The sequence below is a fragment of the Cynara cardunculus genome, assembly GCF_001531365.2.
Source record: "Cynara cardunculus var. scolymus isolate 2C chromosome LG 16, CcrdV1, whole genome shotgun sequence".
Taxonomy (NCBI): domain Eukaryota; kingdom Viridiplantae; phylum Streptophyta; class Magnoliopsida; order Asterales; family Asteraceae; genus Cynara; species Cynara cardunculus.
The window spans coordinates 6,679,365-6,707,200 of NC_037543.1; the positions used below are offsets into that span (position 1 = coordinate 6,679,365).

Consider the following 27,836-nt stretch of genomic DNA (forward strand, 5'->3'; position numbering starts at 1 on the left):
GAAAGACTATTGAAGAAAAAATTAGTTCAAAATATTTAGACGGTATTTGGGATTGTTTATAAAAATAACTTATTGACTTATTCCGGTGTAACACTGATAATAAACATTTTTGAGTGTTTGGATAAACAACTTATACCGGTGTCAAACCGGTAATAAGGAGTTTTTCAAGAAGTTAAACCCTTTTGATTTATAATAAGTTGATAAATATTTTTCTAAAAAAACATAAGTTATTTCAAATTAGCAATCGCAAACACCTCCTTGCTTTTTCTCCATTTTAGATCTCTAAATAGAGGACCAAAAACTAAAATTAATTCAACGAATTCTTTATTTAAAATATTAAACATAAAATATTTTATAATATTCCACTTTTAAAGCTTTTTAAGAATTTGATAATATATTTAATTTTGTTTATTTGAAAGAATTAAAAACTCATTTATGTTTATATCTATACTATATTATAAAATATTTGATAAAAACTTTTAAAAATCATTCGTTGTGCATGAAATACTGTTTATTAATGCATATTACTTAAAATTTAAGATTACAAGTAAATTGTGCATAAATACAACTTATTAAAACTCTATTTTTAAATTCGTATAGCTAACTGTAGATTAATATGATCAAATATAAGATAAACATCTCATTTTAAATATAAAAAATCTAAAATATAATTAAGATAATCATTGAGTTCTAACAGAATCATTATCTTTATAAAAATTATATTGTCAAGTTAAAAATAAATTACTTCGATATTAAACCTAAATTAAATTATAATAAAAATTTAAATTAAAGGAATTGTACAAATAATAAGCTTATGAATAGTCAATTTGACATTAATATCCATGTATTTTTTCAGATTTGTAGTCAATTTTATTTTTATTCAAAAGTAAAAACATTGTCTTTCTCAAAACCACATAAATGATATTATATCAATAAAAACAAAAAATAAAACGAAACATTAAAATAAATATGTATCTCGTTACATTATACGAGTACCTTTCTAGTTGCTATTTTAAAGAATCTTCTCATCATTTTGTGTTTTTTTCTTTTATATTTTGAAGAAAATATTAAAAAATTTATTGCTAAATAAAATAAATAAATAAAATATAAAAGGAATAAGCAAGTGATTGTGGAGGTACGGATTTATGCAGGGCTTAAAAGAGGACTATCATTTCTTTCAATACGACTCTCTCCCTAATTCGATACAATTTTCATCCAATTTTTCGTCCTCATAAAATCAAAATAAACCCTAATTCTGCATCAAAGACGAACAATCGCCATCAGCAAGGTTGATTCTTTATCTATTCACTTTGTACGTTTAATTTGTTATTTATTTCAACAAAAAAATTCAATTCGTTTTTTCTGTTTTAATTCAGTTTAGCACTAAAACCCTATATTTGCCTGCCCATTTCTCGATCAAACTTGGTTTTTTTTTTCCATGGTTGTAACCAATTTGGGTAGGAATTGAACTTTTCATTGTGCAGTCTCGATCATATAAAGTTGATTGATGAGAAAATGAGTAATCGGCCGAGTACGCGCAACAAGAACAAGAGGCAAAGGCCGGATAATAATGCTGAAGTTATTTCTGAATTATACAGGTGATTGAAGTTCAGTTGCGTGATTTTTTAACGCCAGTAGTATGCTAATGATCTTGATTCTGTTTTTCTAATCGAATTTGGAAGTACATTTCATGTTTTGCGGATGTAATTGCTGTATACGTTTCCGTGTTCTCCCTGAATTCGAAAATTTGGGGTTTTCTTTGCAAAAAAGTTTGCTCCAAAATAATTCGTATTTAGTGAAAATTGACCCAATGTCCTAGAACATACCGCTAACAGTAACATATGTATAATCTTTTCAAAACACGAGCAATTCCCAATTGTGTGATGGAGGTAGTATTCCTATCCCTATAGGGTTTACGATGGGGTTCATCCTTGGTCTATGCAGATCAGGGCCTAGTTACTGCTTGAAACGAAATCTCTACACTTTGATGTCTGATATATAAATTTGAACTTAGTAGTTTAGAAATTCAAAACTCAGATGCACTTCATTCAAATGACATCAAAATTCGATCACATGTTTTAATTTGTTAGAGAAGTATGATATGAAATGAGACACACTTGACCTAGTTTTTCCTAATGCATAACTAAGTTGTCGCATGCTAAAAATTAACATCAACACTTGCTCTTTAAAGTATTTCCATAAAGTTCGACGTTTATTTCTTGGAAGTTGAAGAATTAATTTTAGTTTTGTACATATGCCCAACAATGAGAAAAAAAAATCCGAAAGTTCTTTGTGTCGATAATACCAAAATATCAAGTTCGCTCATTCGTCTTTTTTTGATCCTTATGGGAAGAATTACAAATGTCTGGAAAAGTTATATAGCTATTTCGCAAGGTAATCCGCATCAATGTGTTATCATATTGAAGTTGAAAAGTAACTTCTTTTATTACAAAAGTCAAATGGGGAGGTGGTATAATGTAATAATGTATCTTTGCATTGCTAATCTTGCGATGGTTGTCTTTGTGAATTTTCTATTGCAAAATCAGCAAGTTCTGTAGTTTTATTTAAGTCTGAGTGAGGGCATTAAATTTGGTGTCTTTTCAAAGGAAACTGTCAGTTTTTATGTGTTTGCAACTGCAATCTTGCTGTCTTTGCAAAAACAAATATAAAGAATTGTCCATGTTCATGGTAGTTTGTATGTTTAAATTGGTACTGATTAGTCAAAACTCAAAACTCAAACTTTCCTTTCCTGGGTAGGAAAATTCACTTGTCTGGTGAAGTGACAAAGGATGATATAAAGCAGCTATATATGTTTGGGAAGCCGGTTTGTAATCAAGGCTGTCGAATAAACACAAAAGATAACCCCAACTGCTTTTGTGGGTTGATTCCACCACCAAATGGCAACCGGAAATCTGGGTTATGGCAAAAGACTTCTGAGATTGTTTCCTCACTGGGTCCTGATCCTTCCAAGGATCTACGTGATTCCTTCGACACGCCTGCTGGTCTAACAAATCTAGGTGCAACATGCTATGCGAACAGCATACTCCAGTTCCTATACATGAACAAGCCATTCAGAGAAGGTGTATTATCTGTTGAACCAGATGTCTTGGCAAAGCAGCCTGTCCTGGGTCAACTTGCTCGACTTTTTGCACAGCTTCATACTAGTAAAATGGCTTTTGTTGATTCAGCTCCTTTTATTGAAGCACTGGCGTTAGATAATGGTATTCAGCAGGATAGTCATGAATTTCTTACATTGCTTTTTTCATTGCTTGAGCAATGTTTGAGCTATTCTAAAGTTTCCAAGGCCAGAACTGTTGTTCAAGATCTCTTCCGTGGAGGCGTCTCACATGTGACCAAGTAAGTTCACCTACGTGATGGTAATATGCAGTAGAAAATGTTTGAACATATAACTATGTTGCAACTTGCAAGTAAAAAACAAGTTCCCTGCTTCTGTCTAAAATGTTTACTCTTAGTTGCAAAAATTGGGCCCCAGTTGACTGATTCTGGTTTAACTGGCTATGGACCTTTCTTATTATTTTGTTGTGATAATATGCTACATTTTAAAAGGATATTTGAAATTGTTAGCTACCTTATTTTCTGAGATCTTTGTGTAGGAATAAAGTTGTTGACATAGATGATCTACATCTTTGAATGACCCAAAGACAAATACATTGGTAGCACCAGTACCAGCATAACCAGAAAAATGTGGATGCACACTTAGAGAGGATTGCCTCCTTTGTTAATATTCAAATCTGTCTTTATCTAACGGACTGGGAACCACACTAATCTTGGAGGGTGGAATGATTTCTTTGCTTCTTTTACCTTTTCCCACTGTATCCAGTTTACTTTGTACCGTGCCAGGGAAAGGATGCTTATGATCTACCAAGGTTGAGGAGCCTTGGGGCACGTAGTTCCCTTTATTAATGTGGTTATGTGTTCTTTTGCCTAGGTATATTTGTCACAGGTTGTGGTCTTGAATTTAGTTTTACTACTGTCGCTGAGGTAGAGGTTTGAATATTCTCATTGCATTTCCCACTTAATTCCAAGGAGTGGGGGTGCCCTGGTTCAATAGTGAGACCATTGAAAGAACTATACGGTTAAGAGGGAGAGTAGTGGCTATAGGTCAAGGAGAATTATAACAACCCCCCTTCCCGACCTAAAAAAAGGATTAAGGAAATAACAAAAGTGATAGATTTGTGATTTTCATGAGACAACATCTTAATTGACCCATCTTTCATGTAGAAGCCAACTGCACTTTGAAAGTATGAGTAGAGTTTGGGTGCTTCTTATTCTGCAGACTGCAGGTACCATATGTCTTTGTCAATGATCATAATGGACTATGCCATTAGTCTACCAAGTCATATTGATAGCTTGGGCTTCAAACGTCATATTCCCACAGAATTTTAACATGACATATATTGAATATATTAAGTTATAAGTACCTCACATTGTTATATAACCACCAATAAGTGTGTGGGAAGGCTTGCAGATTATGATTATCTCTTAATATGAATGATGATGTGTCCCTTTTTATTACTTATTTTGTGACTAGGTGTTCAAAATGTGGTAACCAATCGGAAGCCTCATCAAATGTTGAAGACTTCTACGGGGTGGAGCTGAATGTCAAGGGTTTGAAAAGTTTGGATGAAAGTTTAGATGATTATCTTTCTGTTGAAGAGCTTCAAGGGGATAATCAATATTTTTGCTATTCTTGTGCAACTCGAGTAAATGCTACTCGTAGCATCAGGCTGCAGTCGCTGCCTCCTGTTCTTATCTTCCAGCTGAAGCGTTGTGTTTTTCTCCCAAATGTAAGTGCAGATATGATGTCCATATTACTTGGAGCAAGTACTACTTGCAAATGTATACCATGGTTCTATCTGTTATTCTTGCTGATAAATTGGAATTTGCTCAATGAATCCTTCAAAAATGACGTCAGTGCTATGCTAGCGTTGATATTTGGAACACCAAAAGAGTTCATACTTCATACTGCCGCAGCTAGTGAGGAGAACTAATAATATGCCTTTAGGCCACTGTTATTTGAGCTATTACTTTACCGGGCTCTTGTGGCAGTTTTTCTTGATATATAGGCCACTAAACTGTACCTTTTGATACGACATTATGGCTGTACCACCTTCTGTTAAATTTCTAGAAACCGAGAACATTACAGGCTACCAACCTTTAATTAACTCAAGCAGTAGTAATCATCACACTTATCTTAAAGGTCATTGATGTTATGGGGCAGGAGATGCCTAGATAAGCCCCAATGTGTTCTTACACCATCTTGATGGCCTACTCATTTATATTGATACTTCCCACTTTTCTTCTTCCACCAGGAAAATCATAATAATGGGCTACTCAATCATGGTGGCCTTAAGGTTTATCAAGGCTCTTAGCAAGGTTGTCAAGATTTTGGATTAAATGGTTGCAGTTCAGATGGTTATTAATATCAAGGGTCTACCACCTTTATTTTTTCCTGTTCAACCCCACACTTGTTATAAGAACTTTTGTGTGTGTGGTGGGGGGGGGGGGGGTTGGAAGTTCGAATATAAACTAATACAAGCTGAAAACATTTTTACTCCGCTTTTATATCTTTACACACACTTGGTTGGTCTCGTATCAATCAAAAATCTTTCCCCTGCATGCATGGTAGACTATGATAACCTGCTTGATATGCTAAATTATTTCAGGAAATGGAGGTGTGACGATGTACTATAAAATTGTCATTTTGATCTTAGTTTTGGCTGTTTCTTATAAGAGGTGGTTTTAGTTATAATGTTAATTTCCTTGTTATTTTTTAGTTTATAATTGCTTTTGTAATAAGCTTCTTTTGATGGTTCTTAATTGTATCGACTATCTTTCTGTTAGCAGCTCATACTTCATTCTTTCATTTTTATAAAGAACATTCTTTTTAATTTTCTTGGGTTTGTTTGGTTTACTTTGGTTTGGTTCTTTGTAGTTTTAGTTTCTTACATGGATGTATGGAGTAAAAGATTTTAACGAATCTGAGTGTATAATATTACCTAATGTGAAACTCCAACTAATAACCTTGTAGTTGTGTTAAAAGTCCACTAAGTTTAAAAATTCACATTATAGATCCTGCTGTTTACCTGACCTCTAACCCATAGCTTTTAGTTTGCTTCTCCATTCTTATGCGGTGTGTGTGCATTTTGGGATTCTTTCACATATATCATGAATAATAAGTTTCCTTTTCACTTTCTTGTTGCCGTTGCTGCTGCTTTCCTTTTTTTATTTAAATACGTTTTAGACACTCTTTATTGGCGCCCTCCTATTTGGATAGCTTCAATTACCATATTGACTCACTTATATGCTTTCATAGACTACAACAAAGAAGAAGATAACTTCCGCATTTTGTTTCCCTGGAGAAGTGGATATGGCTCGATGGTTATCCGATCAAAGTAAATCTAAACTGATTTATGATTTATCAGCGGTTTTGATTCACAAGGGTTCTGCTGTTAACAGTGGCCACTATGTAGCCCATATTAAAGATCAGGATACAGGCCTATGGTGGGAGTTTGATGACGAAATTGTCTCAGATATGGGTCAACACCCTTTCGGTGGCAATTCTTCTAATGTTGCTGCTAAATCTCTACAGAATATTCCTGCTGGACAATCTTGTTTCTCTGAACCTGATGGTGTTGTAAATGGAAACCATGTGAATACGTCTGGGTTGCATGCTTCATCCCCTGAAACTACTTCAAATGTACAAACATTCTCTTCAAGTGATGCATATATGCTGATGTATTGTCTTAGGCATCAAACTAATGGTCATAGAAAAGCACAATTGGGATCTGGTGGAGGGATACTGAAGGATGGAAATTCCATTTCTTTGCAAACTGATGCTTATCTTCCATCTCATCTTATGAAGGAAGTCAATGAGTTGAACAAGTCATATCTTGAATCTTGTCAGCAATATAAAACAAAGAAAGAGGCCAAATTGGCTCTCATTGCAGAGCGGCGACAGGAGGTTCGATCAGTTATTTCTGAAGCCTCTGTTCAATCATCTGTGGAGTCATTTTGGTGGATATCAGTAGACTGGCTACGCCAATGGGCAGACACCATAACTCCTACGTAAGTGAATTCTTGTTACCACTTCTCTTCCCATTTATCTTGTGTTAGAATACCTTATAACCAATTCATATCTGCAGAAGTATATCTTGTTCTGCTAGTCTGCAGTGTGTGTTTACTTATTTGTTTCTTCCATCACTCTCTCCCTCCTCCCCTGTCTCATCCTCAGTAAAATAATAACAAAATAAACAATACATGATGGTGCTACTGCTTTCTCTTTCTTTGTTTACTTAAAGGGTAGGATTTCTTATATAAACCCATGAACTCTTAAGCAGTTCCATTTAACCATGTAATAATTCTCCCTCCACCCCAAACCCTGTTTAAGGAATAATTTGGCTCAGTAGAACTTTGTTTGAGGGTTAAACCAAATAAGTAGATTGCTTAGCAACCTCACTCTCTAGTTGTTGCTGTTTTAGTTAATTACATAGTCCTACCATTCTTCTTTCCTATTCATCCTATGTTATCTTTCTAGAGTAGTTTCATTGTTTGTCTAATTTGCTGATTGTACTTGAGTTTTACTGCTTCCTCAGATATATCTTTGAAGGTTGTGTTTTCCTTTTAATGTTCTTCATTGTGGATTGTCTTTCTGCTTTTTTTTTTTTTTTTTTACTCTACTTCTCATTCGTTTCTCTTTTCTTCCTTGAAAAATGTAACTATTAATTGGATATATGTCACACATAAAATGGTTGGACAAAACTGTCTCTCAAGAATTGGCTTTCTGGAGACAACTATTAGGAGATGCCCAACAAGAAAACCCTAATGGATATTGGAAAGAAATTCCCTGACATGATCTATAACGTTTAATGGGCCGTGATCGATTTGAATGTTCAACTGTAAATCCAAATGACTTTTTCGGAAACATATTTTGCATGTTAACAGTTTAAAACACCTCCGGCATAACAAAGTTACATATCTACAAGTACTATGCTAGTCCCCTGAACGTGAGCAGGGATTAAGTAACGCGTGCTGCTTAGTCTAGGAACGTGTATGGTCAACAGCAGGGGCATATTGGTTATGCAGGGTTTGTTTTAAATATTAATTTAAAAACTGTATATATATATATATATATATATATATATAGTGGAATATGGAAACAGCGCAAGTGTTTTGAAGCTTTTTGGGAAATTTCAGTTAACTTAAATGATGAATAGTTGGAGGTTGAAAACATTCTTTTAATGCATTCAAATGTTGCTATACTACAGTTACCATTGTGACATAAAGTAAGGGAACCAAAAAGGTGTTAAACAGTCTGAGGTGTCAGTTTCTTATGGTCTTATTTCTTTGCAGCATAATCGACAACACTCCAATTCAATGTTTGCATGGGAAAGTACCAGTTTCAAAGATCAGCTCCATGAAGCGATTATCAGCCAAGGCTTGGAATACAATATCATCCAAGGTACCTTCCTGTGGATATTATTCGTGTTTATTTCATTGGCTACTGGCCTAGGCAGATTGCACACTGAATGCAGAAGTGTATGTTTACGTTTCACGGCTGTTGATGCATTTTCCGTATTTGACCCTGACAAAGTGATTATTTCCTGTTAGAATTGAGATGCATACATTGCTTTGCAGTTTCCATATGCATGTAAGTATAGTGATTTCGTTCTGCATTGTCTTTCCCTTATCATATAAGTTCAATTCCTCATACAGTCTGCAAATTGATGAGCACCATATATCTACAGCCTGTTATGAGCATCATTGTTCTATGCATTGTCTGATGTCCTATTTGACATAGTTATACTTGAAGAGGGGTCTTAATCTCAGGCATCTTTGTTTCCCATGTATTCTGCTAAATGGATCCTGCTTTGCTTTTCCTCCTCCAACATTGGCACTTAATGGTTTAGTTGGATGTTGTCACAAAGTGGATGTGAATCTATTCAAAACAATGGATTCGGTTCTCCATATAGATTTTTGAATGGTACTATTCATTGTAGGTGATGAATCTTGTTGAAACTTTTCATGCTATTGCTGAATGCTTGTGGGAGAGTATTGCATTGGATGGTTGGTACTTGGTAGGTTGAATCGATTTGCTAGGTAAATAGATCACTTTGAGTCATGCTTCTCAATGAGGTAGCCTTCGCCAAAATATCTGTCTTACAGAATAGCCATGTATTGAGAACATCAGAAGAACATGAAAAGTCTCAAGGTTGTACCCTTGTTTGATTTCTATGAAGAGTTGAAGACAGGTATATTGTACTTTTCTAAGTCACAAGGTGCACAGTTTGACATTTAATTTTTCTTCCCAAGGAGGTTCTGGTTGTGGTATATAAGCATAAATTAATAACTATGCTGGGAAGAAAGTGGTTGCGCTTTTCACAGGCGATGTTGTAGTTTAACTGAATATACCGGATGCTGCCCTTTGCATTTCTTTGTGTCAGTGTGCATGGTTTGAGTGAGGCATTGCAGACCTGCAGCTGCGATTTGGGGATATTGGTTTGTGAAATTCTATTAAATGTGGGCATGGCCCCATGGGTGCAAGTGTTTGACTTTCAAGCATATCTACAAATATTTATATATAGTAATTGAAATATACAATAACTATGCTAGTGATGTTGTAATTTGCAAAAATATAGGAGTCATTTTGTCCATTTTTTACCATAAGTAAGCTTCTTTGTGTATAAATAAGGTTATTTAGGGGCTGGTTGAGACTTGTATTAGCTACAAGGATTAGTTTGTAGTATTAGTTAATTCTTCAGTGAGGGAAATATTTACATTATTAGGATGATTCCACACCCCCATGATGATACAAAGAAGACAGATGAATGCAGATGACAAACATCGGAGCAAATGCAGCAACAAAAGATGTTTGGTTGGCTCTTTTTTTCTCGTACTCACTTTTCTCTTTCTTCTGTTCCATGAGTCTCATGCATCAGTTTAAGAGCTACTTAGGGCAGATTAAAAGCTTAGGTGAAACATAAAATTGAATGAATTATTGAATGGCTGAATATAAAATAAAATATTCAATTTAAATGCAATTAAAGGAAATGTAAGTTTTTCAATCCATAAAAAAATATAGCCAAACCACAAGGAAATGATTGTCATAAAATAAAACATTCAATTTAAAATTGGATTAGACTTTGCTAGAAAAAAATGTTTCTTTGGTGAAAAGACGACCTAGCATTATAAGTAGAACAATATTTATGTTGGAAATAAGCAAAACCTAAATCAATACTTATGGTGGAATATGGTAGATGTGATAAGCCATGCAAGAAGCAAAGTGTAGGTAATCCCATGTGCTAGTCAGAGTTTGCAAAGCCCAGTAAGAGGTTTTTTTCAGTGTCTAAACTCGTAAATGGCTTTTAAGACAACTAAATATGAATGAAAGCGGACATAATCCTCAACCTTTGTTATAGGTTCAAATCCTATTGGACACGATTTTTTTCCATATATTTTTTTTATGTCCGGACGAATCGACATTAGACCGCCATTAAGAACTTGTTGCAAAAAACTAACCCACCCTAAATGTATGTACCTATGGTGGATTTCACTCTATTGGATGGATGATCCTTCATAAGCATTCGTTTTTATGGCAAAGATGATTATCTTCCCACACAAAATTCCATTGTTTCAATGGGATTCAGTTTCTAAGACATTGGTTCATCACCAGAATAGGAAATGTTCATGGGTCCCAAAGGTTCACCTCTTATGAGCATTGTGAAATACATTCTATTTGGAAACCTGAGGGGGTTGTCTCTTTGTAGTATTTGTTGGTTTTATTTCATTTTACTTCAACTAATTTTAGAGAAAAGGCTTGTAGTAAAGGTGCTTGATTGGTGGCATAAACCATCAACCGATTAAAACATTCAGTCATAAGGAAAATACATGGATTTTATATATGTGTCAAGTTACTAGTTACTTTGGATGCTGCAAAGTAACCACTGGATGTGGGTGTCACATAAGAGGTGTCTATTAACTTTATAACCACACTCTGTGGACCTTTGGGCTTGGTAACTGGATTTGAGTAGCTTGGGGAAGATGTGGTAAGAGACTCTGTGATGGAGAGAGGAGAATGTGTATATAGTTGTTTTCTTCAGTTTTCTTTAGATAACTGTAAACATAGTTGTCAAAAGGCGCGCCTAGGCTTTGTGGCTCATAAGGTTCGAGGTCTTGGGCTTTTTTCAAGTCGAGGCTCAGCGTATTCACGAGGCTCACTAAGGCACTGCGCCTGGGCTGAGGCGCCTTGTGGGCCTAGGTGCGCCTCATAAAGAGTTACTAAATACCTAGTTAAACCCTAAGATTAAATAAGTTTTCTCATCTTCCGATCTCCTAGATTTCTTAAAAGAAGTGTTACTAAATAGATGACATAAGTCAAACCCTAATATTAAATACTAAGTCCTTAGAACTTGAAGCCTCCTTCTCTATAAATCTCTATAAATACCTAGACCTTAAAACTTCTCCTTCACGGCTCATGCTTTAAACCCTTCTGCCTCTATCGAAGTACTGTTGGTTGCTGCATTGGAGACTTGTTGTGTGTAACTATGTGTGTGTATATATATATATATATTGATAAGATGCGCCTCGCATTCCTGAGGCCCGCGCCTCACGCGTAGGCTCCGGGACCCCGTTGCGCCTAAGTGCACCTTGAGCCTTTAACAACTTTGACTGTAAATAAATGAGTGCAGACAGCCTTGTAGAACTAATTACTAGAATCCACCTAAGACTGCATCTATTAGTTCACACTAGCTTATAAATCCGATAGGCTTTTAACCCTCAATTAACATGTTTTATTTATAAGAGGTGGTTACCTCATAATATTACTATTCCGTTGTTTTGCTACTAAATTAATGTGTTCTCATCTGTGACTTTAATTTTATGATGCTTGTAAATAAAGTATAAAGGTGGGCCAGAATTGGGTGAGGATGATTGCTGCATCGTGTGCCTGAAGGAAACAGCCTGTGCTGCAGTAAGTGCTGATAGCTATAGAGATGGACGAACATCAATGAGAGAACTTGCAGAGGCAGCACTTGCTGGGAAGTGTCCTGATGGACCATTGTACTACGTTTCCAAGGCATGGTATGTTTTTAGTTACATGGGTTGCAACCATTCGAATTTATTGGTATATACATCAGCTTTGTGTTAACTCCACAATATAACTTATCTTTTTATCACAATACTTGTATGTTGTATAATGTGCATCCTATTATTGTCTTCCTCACTTTAGGAGAAAAAATTCTACTCGTGAAATATCTCCTAGCCCTGGATGATATGTGTACAGTGTATTCCGAGGCCCATCTATGCCTTTACTACCGACTTTTGCAAATCTGCGTTTCACTTGAGAGGCTGCATAGAGAAATGTTCATATATATGTAATTTGTTTGATCTTATTGTAAATAGTCTTGATTAGTCTTTGAATCGTAGGTTGAGTCAATGGGTACGCAGACGAAACATTGACTCCCCATGTGAGGCTGATACTGGACCAACAGCCTCAATCAGGTGCCCACATGGAGCTCTTATGCCTGAGCAAGCTGCTGGCGCCAGGCGTGCCCTAATACCAGAGATTTTGTGGGTTTTCATTTTCAATTCTGCCAATGAAGTAAAGCCTGATGATACGGTCGGCTGTTCAGTTTTTGCTTCGGACTCTGAAACATGCTCTCAGTGCTGTATTGATCTCTCAGAAGTGACATGCATGGAAGATAACTTGAGGTTGTCCAAATATCTTTTCAGAGAAAGAGTAATAATGTTTTGCTTCATATGGTTTTTATTGACTCAGCCTTCAACGTGTAGGGATTTCAAGCTTAAACAACGTCAATCTCATGAGAAGCTAGCTATTGGAAAAAGCATACCACTTTTTCCTCGAAACAAGTACTACTTGTTGCCTACTTCTTGGCTTTCAAAATGGCGATGCTACATCATGGCAGGTGGCAAGAATGCATCTTCTACTGCAGAACCAGACAATCTGAATAGTGCCATTGAATCACTTAAATGTGAACAGGTGTTTGATGTTTCCTGTTCTTTGAATTATTTGCACTAGCTTCAAGTCACATTGACACTCTGCTCATGGTGAAGGTTTATTTTCCATACTGTAAACTATTAGAGCATCTCCATAGATTCTCCAAAAAAGTTCCAAAATGGAAAATCAAAATTCAAAATCTCTAAAAAAGAATTACATTCAACTCCAACAGCTTCTCCACTTTGGAGATTACAACATTAATTATATTACTAAAATATTCCATATGTCTAATGAAATATTATTTCTTTCTCTTAAACATTTAATTTCAAGGTTCCTTATTGGTGGGAATAGAATAAAAAATTCTCTCTCATGGTAATCATTTTTGGGGAGCTCTTCAAATTTGGAGAATTTCACACTCTCCTACTTTCTCAATTTTGGAGAACCTGTTGGAGCAAAAAATTTGCTGAAGATCTCCATTTTAGAGAATCTGTTGGAGATGCTCTAAGGTGTTTGGATTGTCTGTGATTCTATAATTCATGTTTCAGCTTTACCTAAGCTTGTGTTTTCCTATAAATTTATCCGTTGACCATGAATTGGTTTTCTTTTTTAGTTTGTTGTAACACTGACTGTTCATAGATATGGGTGTTCAGTTGTGGTATTAAGATGAATGCATTTTTCTTGCTGACTACAATTGCATTTGTTTTTTCTTATATAAAACAGCACTCAAGGCTTCTTCGAAGACCTCCAGACCTTATGCGCAAGCGTGGTGCAATTCTTCAAAAGGCTCCCAGTGTAGGAACATAATTCCTTCTCTTATTTTATTTTCAGTGTGAAAAGTTCCTGTTATCATGCTTTAGAAGAAATAGATATTGTTTCTAACTTTATAGCAGCTAAGTTATGTCACAGTTGTAAACTATGAGGGAAGCATTTTTTGCATTCAATAAGTCAAGTTTGTACTAATGTGCTGCCAAAGTTGCTGATTTTCTATGATGATGTTGCAGGTAGATGAACTGACAATTATTACTGAAAATGACTGGACCTCATTCTGTAAAGACTGGAATGGTATCGAGGAAAAAGGCATATCTGCTGAAATTGATTCAACTAATTCTGCTGAAGATTGTTTACTGGGGACATTGGAAGAGATGCCAATTACAGAGGAGAATGTAAATTCTCTGGATGATGCAAATGGTGAGACTGAGTCTCAAGGGCCAATAATTAAAACTTATCCCGAGGTATGTTTTAGGCCTTCTTAGCCAGTGGCAGCAATTTCTTGAGACAAATAAACAGAGCACAGTTCCTTCAAATTTTTTATGTAATTGAATCTAATGCAATTTGGTTTTGTAATTACTCCTTGAAATCCTGACTGTACATGTTCTATCCCATGGGTCACACTGCACTGTACTTGTTCCATCCATTAAATAGTTGGTTCGTTTTTAATAGAATGTGTCCATATACCATAGTTTGATTTTGTTCCAATCCAGTGTCGTCTTCTGTGTTGGTAACATTCACACCATGAGAGGGATGGAGAGTTGGAACATTCGCAACATGAAGCTTATAGAATAGCTTAATTGTTAAATCAAAAAATGCAACAGGAACTTTTCTATGCAACTCACTAAGGAAATAATTCTTAACAACAATATCTTATGATAATGCTTTGCTGAAGGAAGTTCCCTCTAGTCAGGATGTGTTACAGTTGTGATTATATGCTTAGGGGCTGTTTGGTTGGTTTTCCATCAAGTCCTGTATGGATTAATCTGTCTGTGTTGATTAGGAAGATTTTTGTTTGGGAGGGTTTTTTCATAGATGGATGGAATGTGTTTTTTAATTGAGAAGGCAGTTTGGATTTTTTTTGGCTTTCTGCATAAAGCTCCCCCAAGAAGCTTACTGACTAAGCCACTTTCTATACCTTAAACCATTGCAAAACAGTCATCTATAGCTGAACGAATAAGCTATCACTATCAGTCCCATTAAACTCGTTAAGCTGCTAACAAACTGCCCCTTAGTCTTGACCATTGTCTCATGGTATTTGTACATATACCACTCTGACTTCTTTCTCTTGCCTAGCCAGTAACCGCGGTTATTTTACTCATGGGAAGTATTTATTATGGAGAGACACCAATCATTCATTTATGAATGCTGCACTACATATGATGATTTTTTCATTACTCTTTCCAACTTCCTGTAGGTTTGTGAAGATTGTATTGGTGAACGAGAAAGCTTTGAACTAGTGAGGAAACTGAACTACTGTAATGAGGATATATGCATTTGTTTTGTTCGTGGGAAAGAACCACCAAAATATATTCTAGAAGGATCTGCGAACATCTTAGAGCCAAATCGTCGAATCTCTAAACGCTCTAGAAGGACATCTTATGGGAACTCAGTGAATTTAAATGTTTCTGGGTCCACAACTCTCTATGAACTAAAGATGATGATTTGGCAATCGTTTGGGGTATGTATCTTCAAATTTATTACCAAATGCATGCTCTTTCATTGTGAATGCATTACATGTTTATTGACTACTGATTTGAGTTTCTTGTGTTGGTTTTTTGAGGGAACTTGAACAATGGAATAGTTTGATAGAACTTGCAACTTGAGAAGCATACAATGCATCTTGATGTGAAATTTTTTATACGAGTTCGGTAAACTTAAATATTATTAATTATTTCTCCCTCTGCCCCCAAAAAGTGTACTTAGAATCTAGGAGGAACTTCTTTTAGACGATTGTACACATAAATGTAATTAACAAAGTGCCTCGTGGTCCAGTCCTCAAGAAAGGGGCTGTTCGATTTTTTATCTATTAAGTTCTGAATCTATTGAATTGTCTCTAAGCATTAATCTGTCTGGATAAATTAAGATAAATTGGTGTTTGATTTTTAACCTGAATAAATATTCTGAACAACAAAATTTACCATTTTAACCTTATGTCTACATAAGTGTTGAATGAAAATAAACGGTATGATAAATGTTTAAAATGACAAAAAGATTAAAATAATATGAATACCATGAATTCAACAAGTTCATAACACAATACTTAATAACTAAATATATTTAAAAACAATAAAGTATTATTGTTCCATTACAATTTTTAATTTATGCATGTTGGTAAACTATTTACTTTTTAATGAAACTTGTGGTCTTAAATTGTAGGACAAGGGTAATTTTGGAAAAAATTATAACTTGATGCATTAAGATAGGATGGGCTAACTTAACGTATTAAGTCAATCTCTTAGTATAAAGTTAAAATCAAACACGCTAATATAACTTAACCAATTAAGCTAACCACCCATTAAGCTCGTTAAGTAGAAAACAAACACCCCCCCCCCCCAAAGTGTGATTTAAGAACATTTTTTATCATTATGTTAAATCTTGAAATAGGATCACTTTGTGGAGCAAAAAACAAAATTACAAAATGGGATTCTTTTTTCTGTGTTGGAGGATCTTAATTAGTGTGGATATAGAAGTATAGATACAGTCTAGTTTTGTATGCTTGTGATGTTATTTTCTTGACTCATGTATCAGTTGTAACATTCCAATTCTTGAGGTGGAAGCATGTGTTTAATATTCTGAATGTCCATTACAAGTTAGACAACTACAATCCTATCAATTTCTTGTCAGAAGAGGAATTATTTTATCGTCTACTGTTCTGTTTCCCTTGTTAAACTATCCTGGGCCTCTTCCTTTAACTTTCAGTGACCTGAACCGTGTTATGTTTTTGCAGATTGTCAAGGAAAACCAGATACTTCACAAAGGTTCCAAGATAGTTGATGGGGAAACTGCTACTCTTGCTGATATGTGTATATTCCCAGGAGATGTTCTATGGGTGACGGATTCGGAGATCCATGAGAATCGTGACATTGCAGGTGATTGATCCAGCATATTTACTAAATGGCTTTTTGGTCCAATCCTGTATTAGGTATAGTCCAAGAGAAGCATGATATTGCAAGTGACTAGACCCCCTTCGTATTAACCAACTATTTCAGACTGACTGTTGTTCATAATTTGTCAGTCATCTAGAGATCCAAGGGTAATAAGGTCTAGAGGTTGTTTTAGCATGTTATTTGGATTTAGGCCTTTTTTTAATAGTTGAAAGTCAACTATGTGTGCTTCTAGGGATATATCAAGTTGTGCTCTATGATGGTAAAACATGTTTCTGTAACTTGACCAGTTAAGTTGGATTGTTGATAGCAGTTTTTTAGGTCAACTTTTTTGTTCTCAAACAAAGATTCTTACCACAATCTTCTGGGTATTCTCGAATAGTTATCAGTAATCTCCTCGAGCACCAACATCAGTAATTACTTATTCTTCTTTAGGTGAAGTATCAGATGATCGATGCTTGTAGTTTTCAGGCTGTGAGCAATTGGAGTTGGTTTTTGTTGCTGAACATATTTATCATTTCCTATGGGTCTTCTATTGTTAAAAAACAGGTTTTCACATTGGTATTTTAAACTGGTTACAGCGACAATAGATTTGTTACAGCAAAATTTTGACCAAAAGGTCCTACACACTTTTTGTTTTGGGCCTTGTTCGCATTATGTCATAGTTGATTTCATCATGGACCATCAATTTGTTTTTTCTTCGAGCCATATTTTCCTCTCGTGCATGATCAAATAATAAGCTCATGCTTAGTTTTTATACTTTTTTCAGAAGAGCTTTCTGATACAAAGATGGAGGTACAGCAATCAGAGGGAGGTTTTCGAGGAACACTTTTGACATCAAATATCCCTCCTACCCAGGTCATGTCTCAAGGGTGCTTCAACTAAGCAAGATCTCTTGTAATGTTTTGTGCCTTTTGGTATATTGTATATCGGAAGAGAAACCAACGAATTTTGGTAAATAGTGTGAGGTAAGATCTCATCTTTTTCTATTTCCTTTTTGGCCCTCCTGTCTGCACATCATCTTAAGCATATGCTTCATTCGTTTGTTCCTTGTTTAGAAGATTCATCTAGAGATGCACAAAAAACACGGACCAAGTCTGAACTGGTTTGGTTGGCAAATGAGTAGGTCTGGTAACGAGTTCTGGTCCGTGAAACCTATAGAAACTAAAAAGATTCTCGTTAGAAAGTTCAGGTTAGAAACTTCAAAAATACATTTTCTTGGAAAATTCTAAGTCCCTTTGGTATGCGGGACATGATGGAACAAAAACTTGTTGTCCCATGTTTGGTGCGACATTAGAAGGGGACAAGATAGATTCGAGTGGGACTAAAATGCATACCAAAATAGGTTGAACAAAAGTAGGAAGATGAAACAGGATCGATAATTACTAAACTTCCCATGTTTGAAACCTTGCACGACTCTTTCACCAGTCTACCTCACCCAGCCTGATCGGTCCCCATTGTATCTGGTAGCTTCTGAAATGGGGGTTAGTAGGATCTAGACGTGCTAGCGACCTCACTCTCAAGGTCCAAACAACCACTGACCATAGATGGTCTATGTTAACGCCCCCATCATCGGCTCCTGAAATTTGTGAAACTTGTGGTTGGAGGTCTAACGTAAAGCTTTTTATCTGTTTCAGAAGGCTCGCAAGTTATGTGAATCTTGAGACACTTGTGGAAGATCTTCGCCATGCCCGTTGCCACTTATGGGCTCGTTTGCTAAAAGTGTGTAAAGTTGTTTCGTTCTTTTGACTTATGGTTTTTTGGTACCTTAAGAGAGGGAGAGATGAGTCTCTTATTTTGTTACAGAAAGAGCTATATATATAAAAAATACCTAATTAGTGGCAATGGCATTGGTCGGTTTTTTCATGATTATATTTTGAGTTTTTTTTAGAGGTGAAAATAATTAACAAATTGGTACTTTTTTTTTTATTAACCTGGATATACAACCCGTTATGCTAGCCGATTAATCCTAGGGCGACCACCTGCTTTGTAGATGGTCCGGAGTTACTGCATTTGAACCTCTATGGCTACAAGGGGATTTTTATTTCTCTTTGGATTTGAACCTGAAACCTCCTGGTACTTTTGACCTTAGAGCCAAGTTCAAACCAACCAGACATCACCCTTGTGGTTCAAATTGGTACTTTTTTTAAAAAGGATGATAGATCAAAATGTAGGTTATTGTTTATTGCATAAAACTTGGTGAATTTTCATTTTCTATTTAGATTGCAGTCGAATCTATTCACATAATCTGATCAACATTTAACATGGATTATAAAAAATTAAAAAGACGTTGAATAGAGTATTAATTTTTGAATTACTAACAAGTCTTATAATCCTTTTTCTTTATATGATTGTGAACATAAAAAGAAACAGTAGAACTCTCTCGATAATTACAAACCATGTAGCATTAAAAGGGACATTCGATAGAAAAGATAACGTGTTATTTATGTTTGTAAACTGTTGTTTAAATTCACGTCATCTAAAACAAAAACGATCGATCGCTACCAAAACTCTTTACGACACTGAATGAATGATTAATGATGAGTTACGTTTCGAGCACAGGATCAACAAATTTACGAAGAACGACGCCATGCCCATGTAAACTTAAATCTTCCAAATATTCGAATATTCAAAGCTTCGAAGTATATAATAGTGGTTCGCCAAAAATAATAGTTTTGAAAATACAAAATAGCCATCAAGGTTTGCATAAACATCTGGATTTAGTCCCTTTCCTGTAACAACCATTAAAAGATCCCATTAAATAAGGGGCAAATTTGTCCTTTTATTGAGTTGTTTGCCGTTCATCTATCAAAATCGATTTTATGATATTGGTCCCTGTGGTTTTTGATTAAGAAACGAGAAAAAACGATAAGGGACAATAATGCCCTAATTTACCGGAATTTTTGAACAGCTGTTAAAAGGTAGAAACCAAATCCAGACGTTTCTGCAAACCACGATGACCATCTTGTATTTTTTGAACTATAAGAACAAAAAGTGTTATTATTAACAAACATGGACCAAATTTGTAGTTTACTCTAATATTTATATACGACGAATACCCACGCATATTCCCACCTTCTATTGCCAACTCGGGTACCGTTGAGCCAATAACACTTCGCTAAATCTTGCTTTTACCAAGAAAATACTCAAACGCGTAAAAGTAAACGGAACCAAACCAAACCAGACCGAGTATATCTCACCTTGAGGTAGGGTCTAATGGGTTAAAGCTTTCATGGTCTTTTTAGTTTCAAAATCAAAAACTGTAAGAACCCATCAACTTGTTGATTCATAACAAAAGTTCCTACACTAGAAAATATTTGAGCTAAAAATACAAAAAACAACCGAGTTGACTCTAAAAACTCGAGAAATATTAAGTCCGGCTTTCTCTGAACAAAGTGATATAAATACAGATCACAGTTCGATAACATCTCCGCCTTCATAAGATGAGTTTGGCATGTTTTAAATTTAACAAAAATTCTCCATTAAACCATACCTTATGGTGATCTTCGATTTCTTGACGAGCAAAACTGAGTCGGCATTCAAGCAATGCTGAAAACGACTACATATAAAACATGAGGACCCAGATGGAAAAAGTTCACCATACCGAAAAACGGCTACATATAAGACATTGTTGGAGTCTGCTCGGGAACGTTTTACAAACATGGGATCCAGATCTTATCCCCAGTTTGGGTTATAAACCAACCCAATATGAACGCCCATTTGAGTTGTGAATAGGAGATGATGTCGGAGAGGTCACACACCATTCGTACCAAACCTACATCACAATGCAAAGAAATTAATGAGTGAAGTTTATAGTGTTCACAACCGGTCTTCAAGGAAACAGTGTCTACTCTTTTCCCAACTACAGGTGGTATATACTCGGTTCGTTTCTTTTGGTTTAATGATTTGAGCATCATGGATAAACCAATGCTACCAATTTTGGTCTACAATTTACGAGTATTTTTTATATTTGACGAGTAATCAGACATTTTCCTTCTACCACAAATGTATCAAGTCAAACGCTGCAACTTTCATGGGTTCAAATGCATTAAACAAAAGTAGGATGACTAATATGCGCACACATTGCGACCCAATCACTGCTCTAGAGAGGCAATAACTCTTATCTCAAGTAGCTTGCTACAACAAGGAAAAAAGCCACTTGGTTCTGAACTTATCTCTCTGAACATAACAAATAGATTTATCCTTTTTCGGGTATCCCTGGGTATCCGTGCCAGCTTGTGCATACCTCGACTAATCCCAAGGGAGCCTAGAAAATCACCGGTGTAACCGGTGACCAATGGGGAGGAGGCCCCTAGCCTTTATTTGCCCATTGAGCTGACCCTCAGGTCCCGTTTAGTTTGCAGGATGAGATTTGAAGAGATTTGGAATTAAATTCCATTCCAATCCTATGTTTGCTTTGAAGGAATGCTTGGATTTCCAGGATTTCATTGAAATCCTACAAACATGGGAGAAATCCCATGATGGGAGTTGGTCTTTCGCTAGATTTCGTAGAATTTATTTGTAATGTCTTAAAATATATTAAAAGCACTTGTTTTATAACAATCAATTGTGAAGGTAATTTGATTATTTTTGTAACTTCTTATAATTTGTTTTTATAAAAAGTGGAATTCAATTCCATTCCAAATCCTACGAACAAAACACACCAAATATTTCGAACCCTTCCATAAAAGACAAATCCCTCAAAAACATTCCATCCAACGGGGCCTTAACATTTTAGAACAAATAGATTTGCACACAACTTAGTGATATAATTTACCTTGGTATTGCCACAACACCGCCAAATGTGAAATTCCAAGGGAGATCCCGCTTTCACATATACGGGTGACCTTAGCGGGAAGAATATTGGAAACCTGCAGCATTTGCACATGCAATGCAAGTATGAGATCATATGTACATTAATCTTGATAACAAATTAACAACAACAAAGGAAATGCATAAACTGGAACCGGATGCCAGAAAGAGTTAAAAGTTAAGGTGGCATACCAGCTGAACATATTTGGGGTTGCAGTCGATGGTTCAATGCCCAAATGTACATCTTTGTAAAGTATTGCATCAAAATAACCAGCAAATCCTATATATCAATGATATTATGGATTTTACATTGGATAATTCACAATATACAAAAAAATAAGGTTTGTCAAAACAGTGACAACGTCTATTTCCTGTATAAGCCTTGACATTATACTTCCATTATTTGTTTTTAGTTGCAGAACAATAGAGGGAATAGTCAGTTACTACAAATGAATAATGGCCATTACCAGACTAAATTTGTCATTTAAAAACTCATTTATTTGGTTTACAATAATACTAAACTTCGTTTTCCTTTTTTAGGTTTTCATCCAAGATCACAAAAATGTAAGCAACTTCCATGGTCATGTAAGTTATTTCGATCATGGAAACTTAATTCACCTAGTTTTTAATTTGGTATAGGTAGTAACATATCATACCATGAACAATAGTAGATCCTGTATCATTGGGCATCTCGAATCGAAGCTTCTTGTACCGCTGATTACTTCTATTGGGTGAATAGTTTGGATGTGTAAAGGTAAAAACCTAAACAGCACAAATGAAAGATGTTATAGTTCACTGAAAACAATATGCACTTTTCAGTTTGGTAAAATAGCTACACCTACTCAGGGAATCCAATGCTACTGTAAAACGTGAAAAATGGAGGAAACTCACAGATTGAGATGGTGAAAGTCTGGCCAAGCGGTGCAGCTTTACGACGTATGCAGTTTCGAAGTGTAAAAGATCTTTGTGCAATTTGACCTGAAATTAAACCATTTGGTAAATGATATATGGTCTCAAAGTGAACACGAAAAAGTAAAATCAAAATGAAAAGCAACTCACATCATTATACAACTTTGATGTAGTCACAGGCTGTATAAAACTTGTATACCTGACACAGAACAAGCAAAAGAAGTAGTCTTTGGTTCAATAAACATCCAAAATTTTAAAAACAAGATTCAGCAGTAGAATCAAGAAAATTGAACTCAACAAGACAAGAAAAATCGACAATATTCATCATCACTCTCTTCTTATATTTCCTTCTAATTTATAGCGTATAGATATTTCCTACAGTTTAGCCAAGTTAAAGATGATCTCATCCTGTACTGTCTACTCTGTTTAGAAAAAAAATGATGGAATTTATCACATAATTGATCAAGTTCCTAGAATACCATTTAGAAATGCAGTGGACAACTACAAATGAAACCGGCTCTATTTCAGAATATCATACAAACTAATCTGTACTTGATTATGTATTTGCATCCGGAAACAGAACCTCCACAAAACAATTCAAGATAATTAATAACATAGTCCATTTAAATGAAATATGGTTATTACTGGTACAAATAATTGATATACTTCATTAAGATTTCCCATCTCAATGATCAATAGTAATCCTATTACATGCATATGACATTTTATTTATCAAGCGTATAGGTTCAGCACATCATGGAGAAGCCATAATATCCACCCATAATTAATCATCATTGAACATTTGTAATAGGCAGAGCTCAACCAGCAATGCAGCATTCAAGTTGGACAAATTAAAATTTTAAAACCAAATCAATCGATAAAATTGACCAAAACACAAGTATAGTATACATACGATGATGGAATTGAGATTCCATCTGGCTTTAAAAACCGTTCAGCTCCATCAAGACACTCAGGTGAGAGCTCATTGTCACCAAAAGAACCAAGTAATTCACTGACCTACATTGAAATACACCAACAACGTAACTTTCATAATCAAATGGTTGATAAAAGTATAAAACGGGTTTACTGGCAAATGTGCATACCAAAATGTCAGCTTTCTCTGGAGCGTCCCAGCAACGCATGTCACTGGAAATTATGGTCACAACATTTTCCCAACCTTCTAATTTAACCAAGCTCTGTGACAAAACAGAATGACATGCGTTAAGAGGTAAACTCAAACAAAAAAGCAAAACATGGATTTAGTAATATGAGCACTTCACAAAGCATAAAGATCATCAAGGGACAAGACCCAGTTAAGATGTGATGCAGCTCTTGGTAAGCAACCGCCATGTCAAAGATGTATGAGAATATAAAGGTAGTGTGAATACAAATTTTTTTTATTTATGGTATAATGCATGAAGATAATTTATTTTCCATGGCACCTGACAAGATCATTGACAGAATTCAACTTACATGAAGTGTAACAACTGCATTTGGATTCTTTTCTACAGCATAAACTTTAAGCTTACGCCCAGTTTCTTCAGCAGCCTATTTGCAAAAAAATAAAGCGGGTAAAAACTGTGACATCCCAATAAGCGATGTCTGTAACAAAAAACTAGGCAAAGCTGCCGGTACTAGCAGCCAACTATATTGAACTTGAGTAGCCAAGTACTCTATAAAATTCATGATCAAATAAGTTTTATAGCATAAACAAAGAGCCATTGGCACAGCGGGCATGCTGACATCTGAGTTACTGGTAGATCCCAGCCTCTCCGGTGGTCAAGGGTTTAAGCCTCACCAAAATTGCGCGTGTGTAAATTTTGCAGTATATAAATGGTATATTATTATATACTTCAAAAAGGTTGTATAGAATGCTCAATCTGTAATCATGTGCTCTTATCTATAAACGATACTTCACGTGTGTACCTGTAATGATGCTCTAACAAGAGGTCCTCGTCCAGCACCTACAACCATCAATACCTGCAAAAGAACACAAGAGGTTGTCAAAAAGCACACATCTAAAGTCAGAAACAGTTGTAAGAAAAAGTTCAGCCACAACAAACCGGACCAAACAATCCCGGTATATCCCACCACACCAGAGGTGGAATCTAGGGGTGGAATGTACGGAGATCTGACCTCTAACCCCAAATAGTATAGCAGCTATTTGTGTGCAGACCCCCAGCTTGTGCAAAGTGTGAGAAAAGAAAAGATAGAACTTGCACAAAAAGTATGGCGGTGCTAAAATTTAAAAATGAGTTAGAAATAAGCAACAACATTAGAACAGAAGCAGGTACCAAAAAACAACATGAGAATCTCAAATTAGTTACAATTATGTGTGTCAAATCTTCAGGCACAACAGTTGATGCATAATGGAGAAAGCTGCAAAAGTAAATCTTACAACGGTGGTTGTAGATGCATTCTCGTCGGAGATCCTATCCACCAACGCCTTACTGACTGCCCTTTGGTACTGCCAATTACAAGCACATTAAGCATTAACAAACAGGAATAGCCAATAACCTTGAATCATCATCTCAAATAAAAAATATGAAGAATGTAAAAACATAAACTACAATAAAAAATAGTACATATACAGCCAGTAATTAACATGGTCATACTAAGATTGAAGCACTAAATTAATAAACTTAAAGTATTTGCCGCTGCTAGTTTTCCAAATGTAGTTGCTTGCTGCAAAGTAAGGTGAAAATACACCTACTTGGTCAAACTTTTCACCTTCACCATATTGATCACCATTTTTACATTTTCACAATCAATGAAAATGAAATGTCAAATATCTAAATACCACAACAAAATCCACCCTACAAGTAAAAGTAGGGCTGCAATTGCCAAATAAGTGCATTTCATCATATAGAACCCATGATAATTGGACCAAAATCGTTGACAAGTGATTCCATCATATAGAACCCTTGATAAGCGGATCATAAAGGTTGCTAAGTGATACAATAGAGAATTCGATGCAATTTCAAATGACCAGAAAGAGCAACACAATAATGTAGTCATTTAGTAACATGACTGCAGAAAAGAAACTCAGATTGATTTGAATCAGCATAGAGCTCAGTCATGCTAGGATATAAGTCATGTTTCATGTATCATGGTATTTTAATACATACAGTTGCAGAAATAGAAGTCCTCACAGCAACTATGCCATACCTGGATGTATTTGACACTGTCTTTTTCAAATGTTTCATAAGTTTGTGCTTCTAGATTATCCATGAGAGGCTGCAATGATAAGAATAGTGCAACAGTGCAATAAATGCCAGCATAGCCAATAAAAAACGACATAAAAGCGTAACACCAAACTTGCACATAGAACTTACTTGCAAGGGAGATTGTAGAAAATCCCTGTAACCAAGCTGCATAATTGGATGGAGTCAACAAACATATCATCGTTAAAACAAAAAGAACTGGAATTTTCATCAACAGTTCAATACGAATGCTGGGCTGGACATATCACCTCAAATCGTTCTTGTTCCGGAAGGGGCTCCATCTTCTGATATAAATAGCCAACATAGTCCAAGTATGACCTTAGGGGATGTCTTTGGGCTTCTGATTAATGGAACATTAAAAAGCCTTCAGATAAATAAACAAATAACTATGAAACCAAGATAAACAGACGACTTTAAGAATATTAACAAAAAGATGGCAGATATAATGGCGTTGGGGGTATTATAAAGTAACTAGTGCAATGGAAATAGAAAAAACATTTCAAAGCCTCATCCAAGTAATATAATTGTATATCACCAAGTCAGCTGCCATTACCAATTTAATGTTTTTATATCTGCTTGTTTTGCAATCGTAGGTGATAAGCCACCAACAACGAAAACTTACGCTGGGCATAGTTATCAGAGTGGTCAGCACCAGCCGCTGAGTTCCCACCAGAAAGTTTGTGCACTGGCTTCCCAGAAAGCACTATCTGAAAAAAATTGAGGGAACATTAAATTAATCATGGTGCAATTATAATTATCAGGAAAGCATGATGAGAGATGATCAACAAAGGCATGCTTAAGACTTAATCTGTTACAGTCACCAAAAATGAACATTAATCATGTCATTGTCTTCATAAGTGACGGTATTTGTTTTGAATAAGAAGAGGGTGTATAGATAAAAGAAAGAAAAAATGGTTCCAGTCTATGGCACAAGATGTTCTTCCTGTCCCCGGCTACTTTCCAAAACGCATTCCCCTTACGGTAACTCAAAGATAGAAAAGGAGAACACTATGTGAGTTCACTTGTGAGCATGCAGGTCTCTAATGATTGTTTATGACGTTGGACAATTGCATGAGATGATCATGGAGATTATATAGTTGCAACATGTGACTAGTACACCGGGTAAGAAAGCCAGAGAATAGAGTATTAAAAGATGGAGAGAGAGAGAGAGGGAGAGAGAAATAAAGATAGTACAGAGAACAACATGTGGTTGGACCGTTGGATATAAGTCTAAGGTAGCTTCAACAAGTTAGGGATAACGTCGTTGTTAAGGAAATTGATAGTAACAGTCTTTTCATGGTATGTATACAGAAGAAGTAATTGTCATCAAACGTTAAGACAAGACAAAGTGACTGATCATAAATTTGTGCAAAGAGAATGTAGCTTATTGTCAAAGGCAATTGGTGACAGAATTAATAACATATAATCTTAAGAAACAAATAACCTAGTTTCTTAATTGCTTGAGAGTAATTCATTCTAAGCCTAACATAAAACTTGTTATCATTGGTTTAGTAAGAGTTACTGATAAGTACCAATTTATTTGATACTTTTGCACTTTTTCTTCACTTTATTTGCCCATTTTATTTTCCCAAATTCCACAAATTGAGTMTTTTCGGTTTGTTTTTCTATTTTTATATTGGAGCTAAGGTGATATGATAAATATGTTTACTTCTTGGATGTATGTTAATTTTTAGGGAAATTAGCCATGTTTATAGGTATTCGGCTAAAGCATGCTTCAGCACTCGCTGCAGGATGATCCAGGGGCATTCTTGAAAATAGTACGGGAATCTTTTGAGGTCACATCCTCCCTTTTTGGCAGCCCATCTCCTGCAGCTTTTGAGATCTCAAAGGACTAATTAGAGATCTGATTTTTGACATCTTCTAGATAGTTTTACCTTGCCCATGGTTTTGTTCAAAAAGGTGGGTAAAGGTCTTTACCCATTGGATTTTACCCTCCCTTCCTCCACTATATAAAGGGGGGGAGGTCTAGCTTTAGAAGCATGCAATTTGTAAAGAACAATCCTAAAAACACTTGAAGTA

General features: G+C 35.5%; 2 protein-coding genes across 7 annotated transcripts in view; one reads left to right on the forward strand and one right to left on the reverse strand.

Moving 5' to 3' along the window:
* The first annotated feature begins 1,185 nt into the window (after positions 1 to 1,185).
* Positions 1,186 to 18,694, forward strand: LOC112528968 (ubiquitin carboxyl-terminal hydrolase 26). 4 transcript variants are annotated; one of them, XM_025140042.1, is made up of 16 exons: positions 1,186 to 1,288; positions 1,485 to 1,598; positions 2,758 to 3,080; positions 3,189 to 3,357; positions 4,553 to 4,808; positions 6,338 to 7,089; positions 8,374 to 8,482; positions 11,918 to 12,099; positions 12,445 to 12,729; positions 12,811 to 13,018; positions 13,697 to 13,768; positions 13,978 to 14,208; positions 15,162 to 15,425; positions 16,695 to 16,836; positions 17,621 to 17,819; positions 18,489 to 18,694. In XM_025140042.1, exons 2-15 carry the CDS (start codon positions 1,516 to 1,518, stop codon positions 17,734 to 17,736), a joined length of 3,192 nt encoding a protein of 1,063 aa, XP_024995810.1. In that variant the 5' UTR covers positions 1,186 to 1,288; positions 1,485 to 1,515; the 3' UTR covers positions 17,737 to 17,819; positions 18,489 to 18,694. The 4 variants fall into 4 exon arrangements, with proteins under 4 accessions (XP_024995810.1, XP_024995809.1, XP_024995808.1 ...); XM_025140041.1 differs by having other exon boundaries at positions 1,462 to 1,598; positions 2,758 to 3,357; XM_025140040.1 differs by having other exon boundaries at positions 2,758 to 3,357.
* A 1,395-nt stretch (positions 18,695 to 20,089) lies between these two features.
* LOC112529217 (protein arginine N-methyltransferase 1.5) overlaps positions 20,090 to 27,836 on the reverse strand; it is a 13,704-nt gene continuing 5,957 nt past the window's right edge. For 2 of the 3 annotated variants that reach the window (XM_025140367.1, XM_025140369.1), the window contains exons 9-23: positions 26,419 to 26,503; positions 26,045 to 26,136; positions 25,908 to 25,943; positions 25,741 to 25,809; positions 24,971 to 25,039; positions 24,499 to 24,552; positions 24,046 to 24,120; positions 23,676 to 23,768; positions 23,486 to 23,589; positions 22,723 to 22,771; positions 22,555 to 22,641; positions 22,320 to 22,425; positions 21,856 to 21,943; positions 21,629 to 21,722; positions 20,090 to 20,626 (exon numbers count right to left, since the gene is read on the reverse strand). In XM_025140367.1, coding sequence (XP_024996135.1) covers positions 20,543 to 20,626; positions 21,629 to 21,722; positions 21,856 to 21,943; positions 22,320 to 22,425; positions 22,555 to 22,641; positions 22,723 to 22,771; positions 23,486 to 23,589; positions 23,676 to 23,768; positions 24,046 to 24,120; positions 24,499 to 24,552; positions 24,971 to 25,039; positions 25,741 to 25,809; positions 25,908 to 25,943; positions 26,045 to 26,136; positions 26,419 to 26,503 — 1,185 coding nt within the window. In that variant the 3' untranslated portion in view covers positions 20,090 to 20,542. The remainder of the gene's footprint in view (positions 20,627 to 21,628; positions 21,723 to 21,855; positions 21,944 to 22,319; positions 22,426 to 22,554; positions 22,642 to 22,722; positions 22,772 to 23,485; positions 23,590 to 23,675; positions 23,769 to 24,045; positions 24,121 to 24,498; positions 24,553 to 24,970; positions 25,040 to 25,740; positions 25,810 to 25,907; positions 25,944 to 26,044; positions 26,137 to 26,418; positions 26,504 to 27,836) is intronic. The other variant, XM_025140368.1, reaches the window with a different exon arrangement.

Excerpts from the sequence above, each read along its gene's own strand:
- LOC112528968 (XM_025140041.1), top strand. The coding sequence starts at position 1,516 with ATGAGTAATCGGCCGAGTACGCGCAACAAGAACAAGAGGCAAAGGCCG. Across the intron at positions 4,809-6,337 it reads GTTGTGTTTTTCTCCCAAAT|ACTACAACAAAGAAGAAGAT; the intron begins GTAAGTGCAGAT and ends ATGCTTTCATAG. Across the intron at positions 12,730-12,810 it reads TGCATGGAAGATAACTTGAG|GGATTTCAAGCTTAAACAAC; the intron begins GTTGTCCAAATA and ends TTCAACGTGTAG.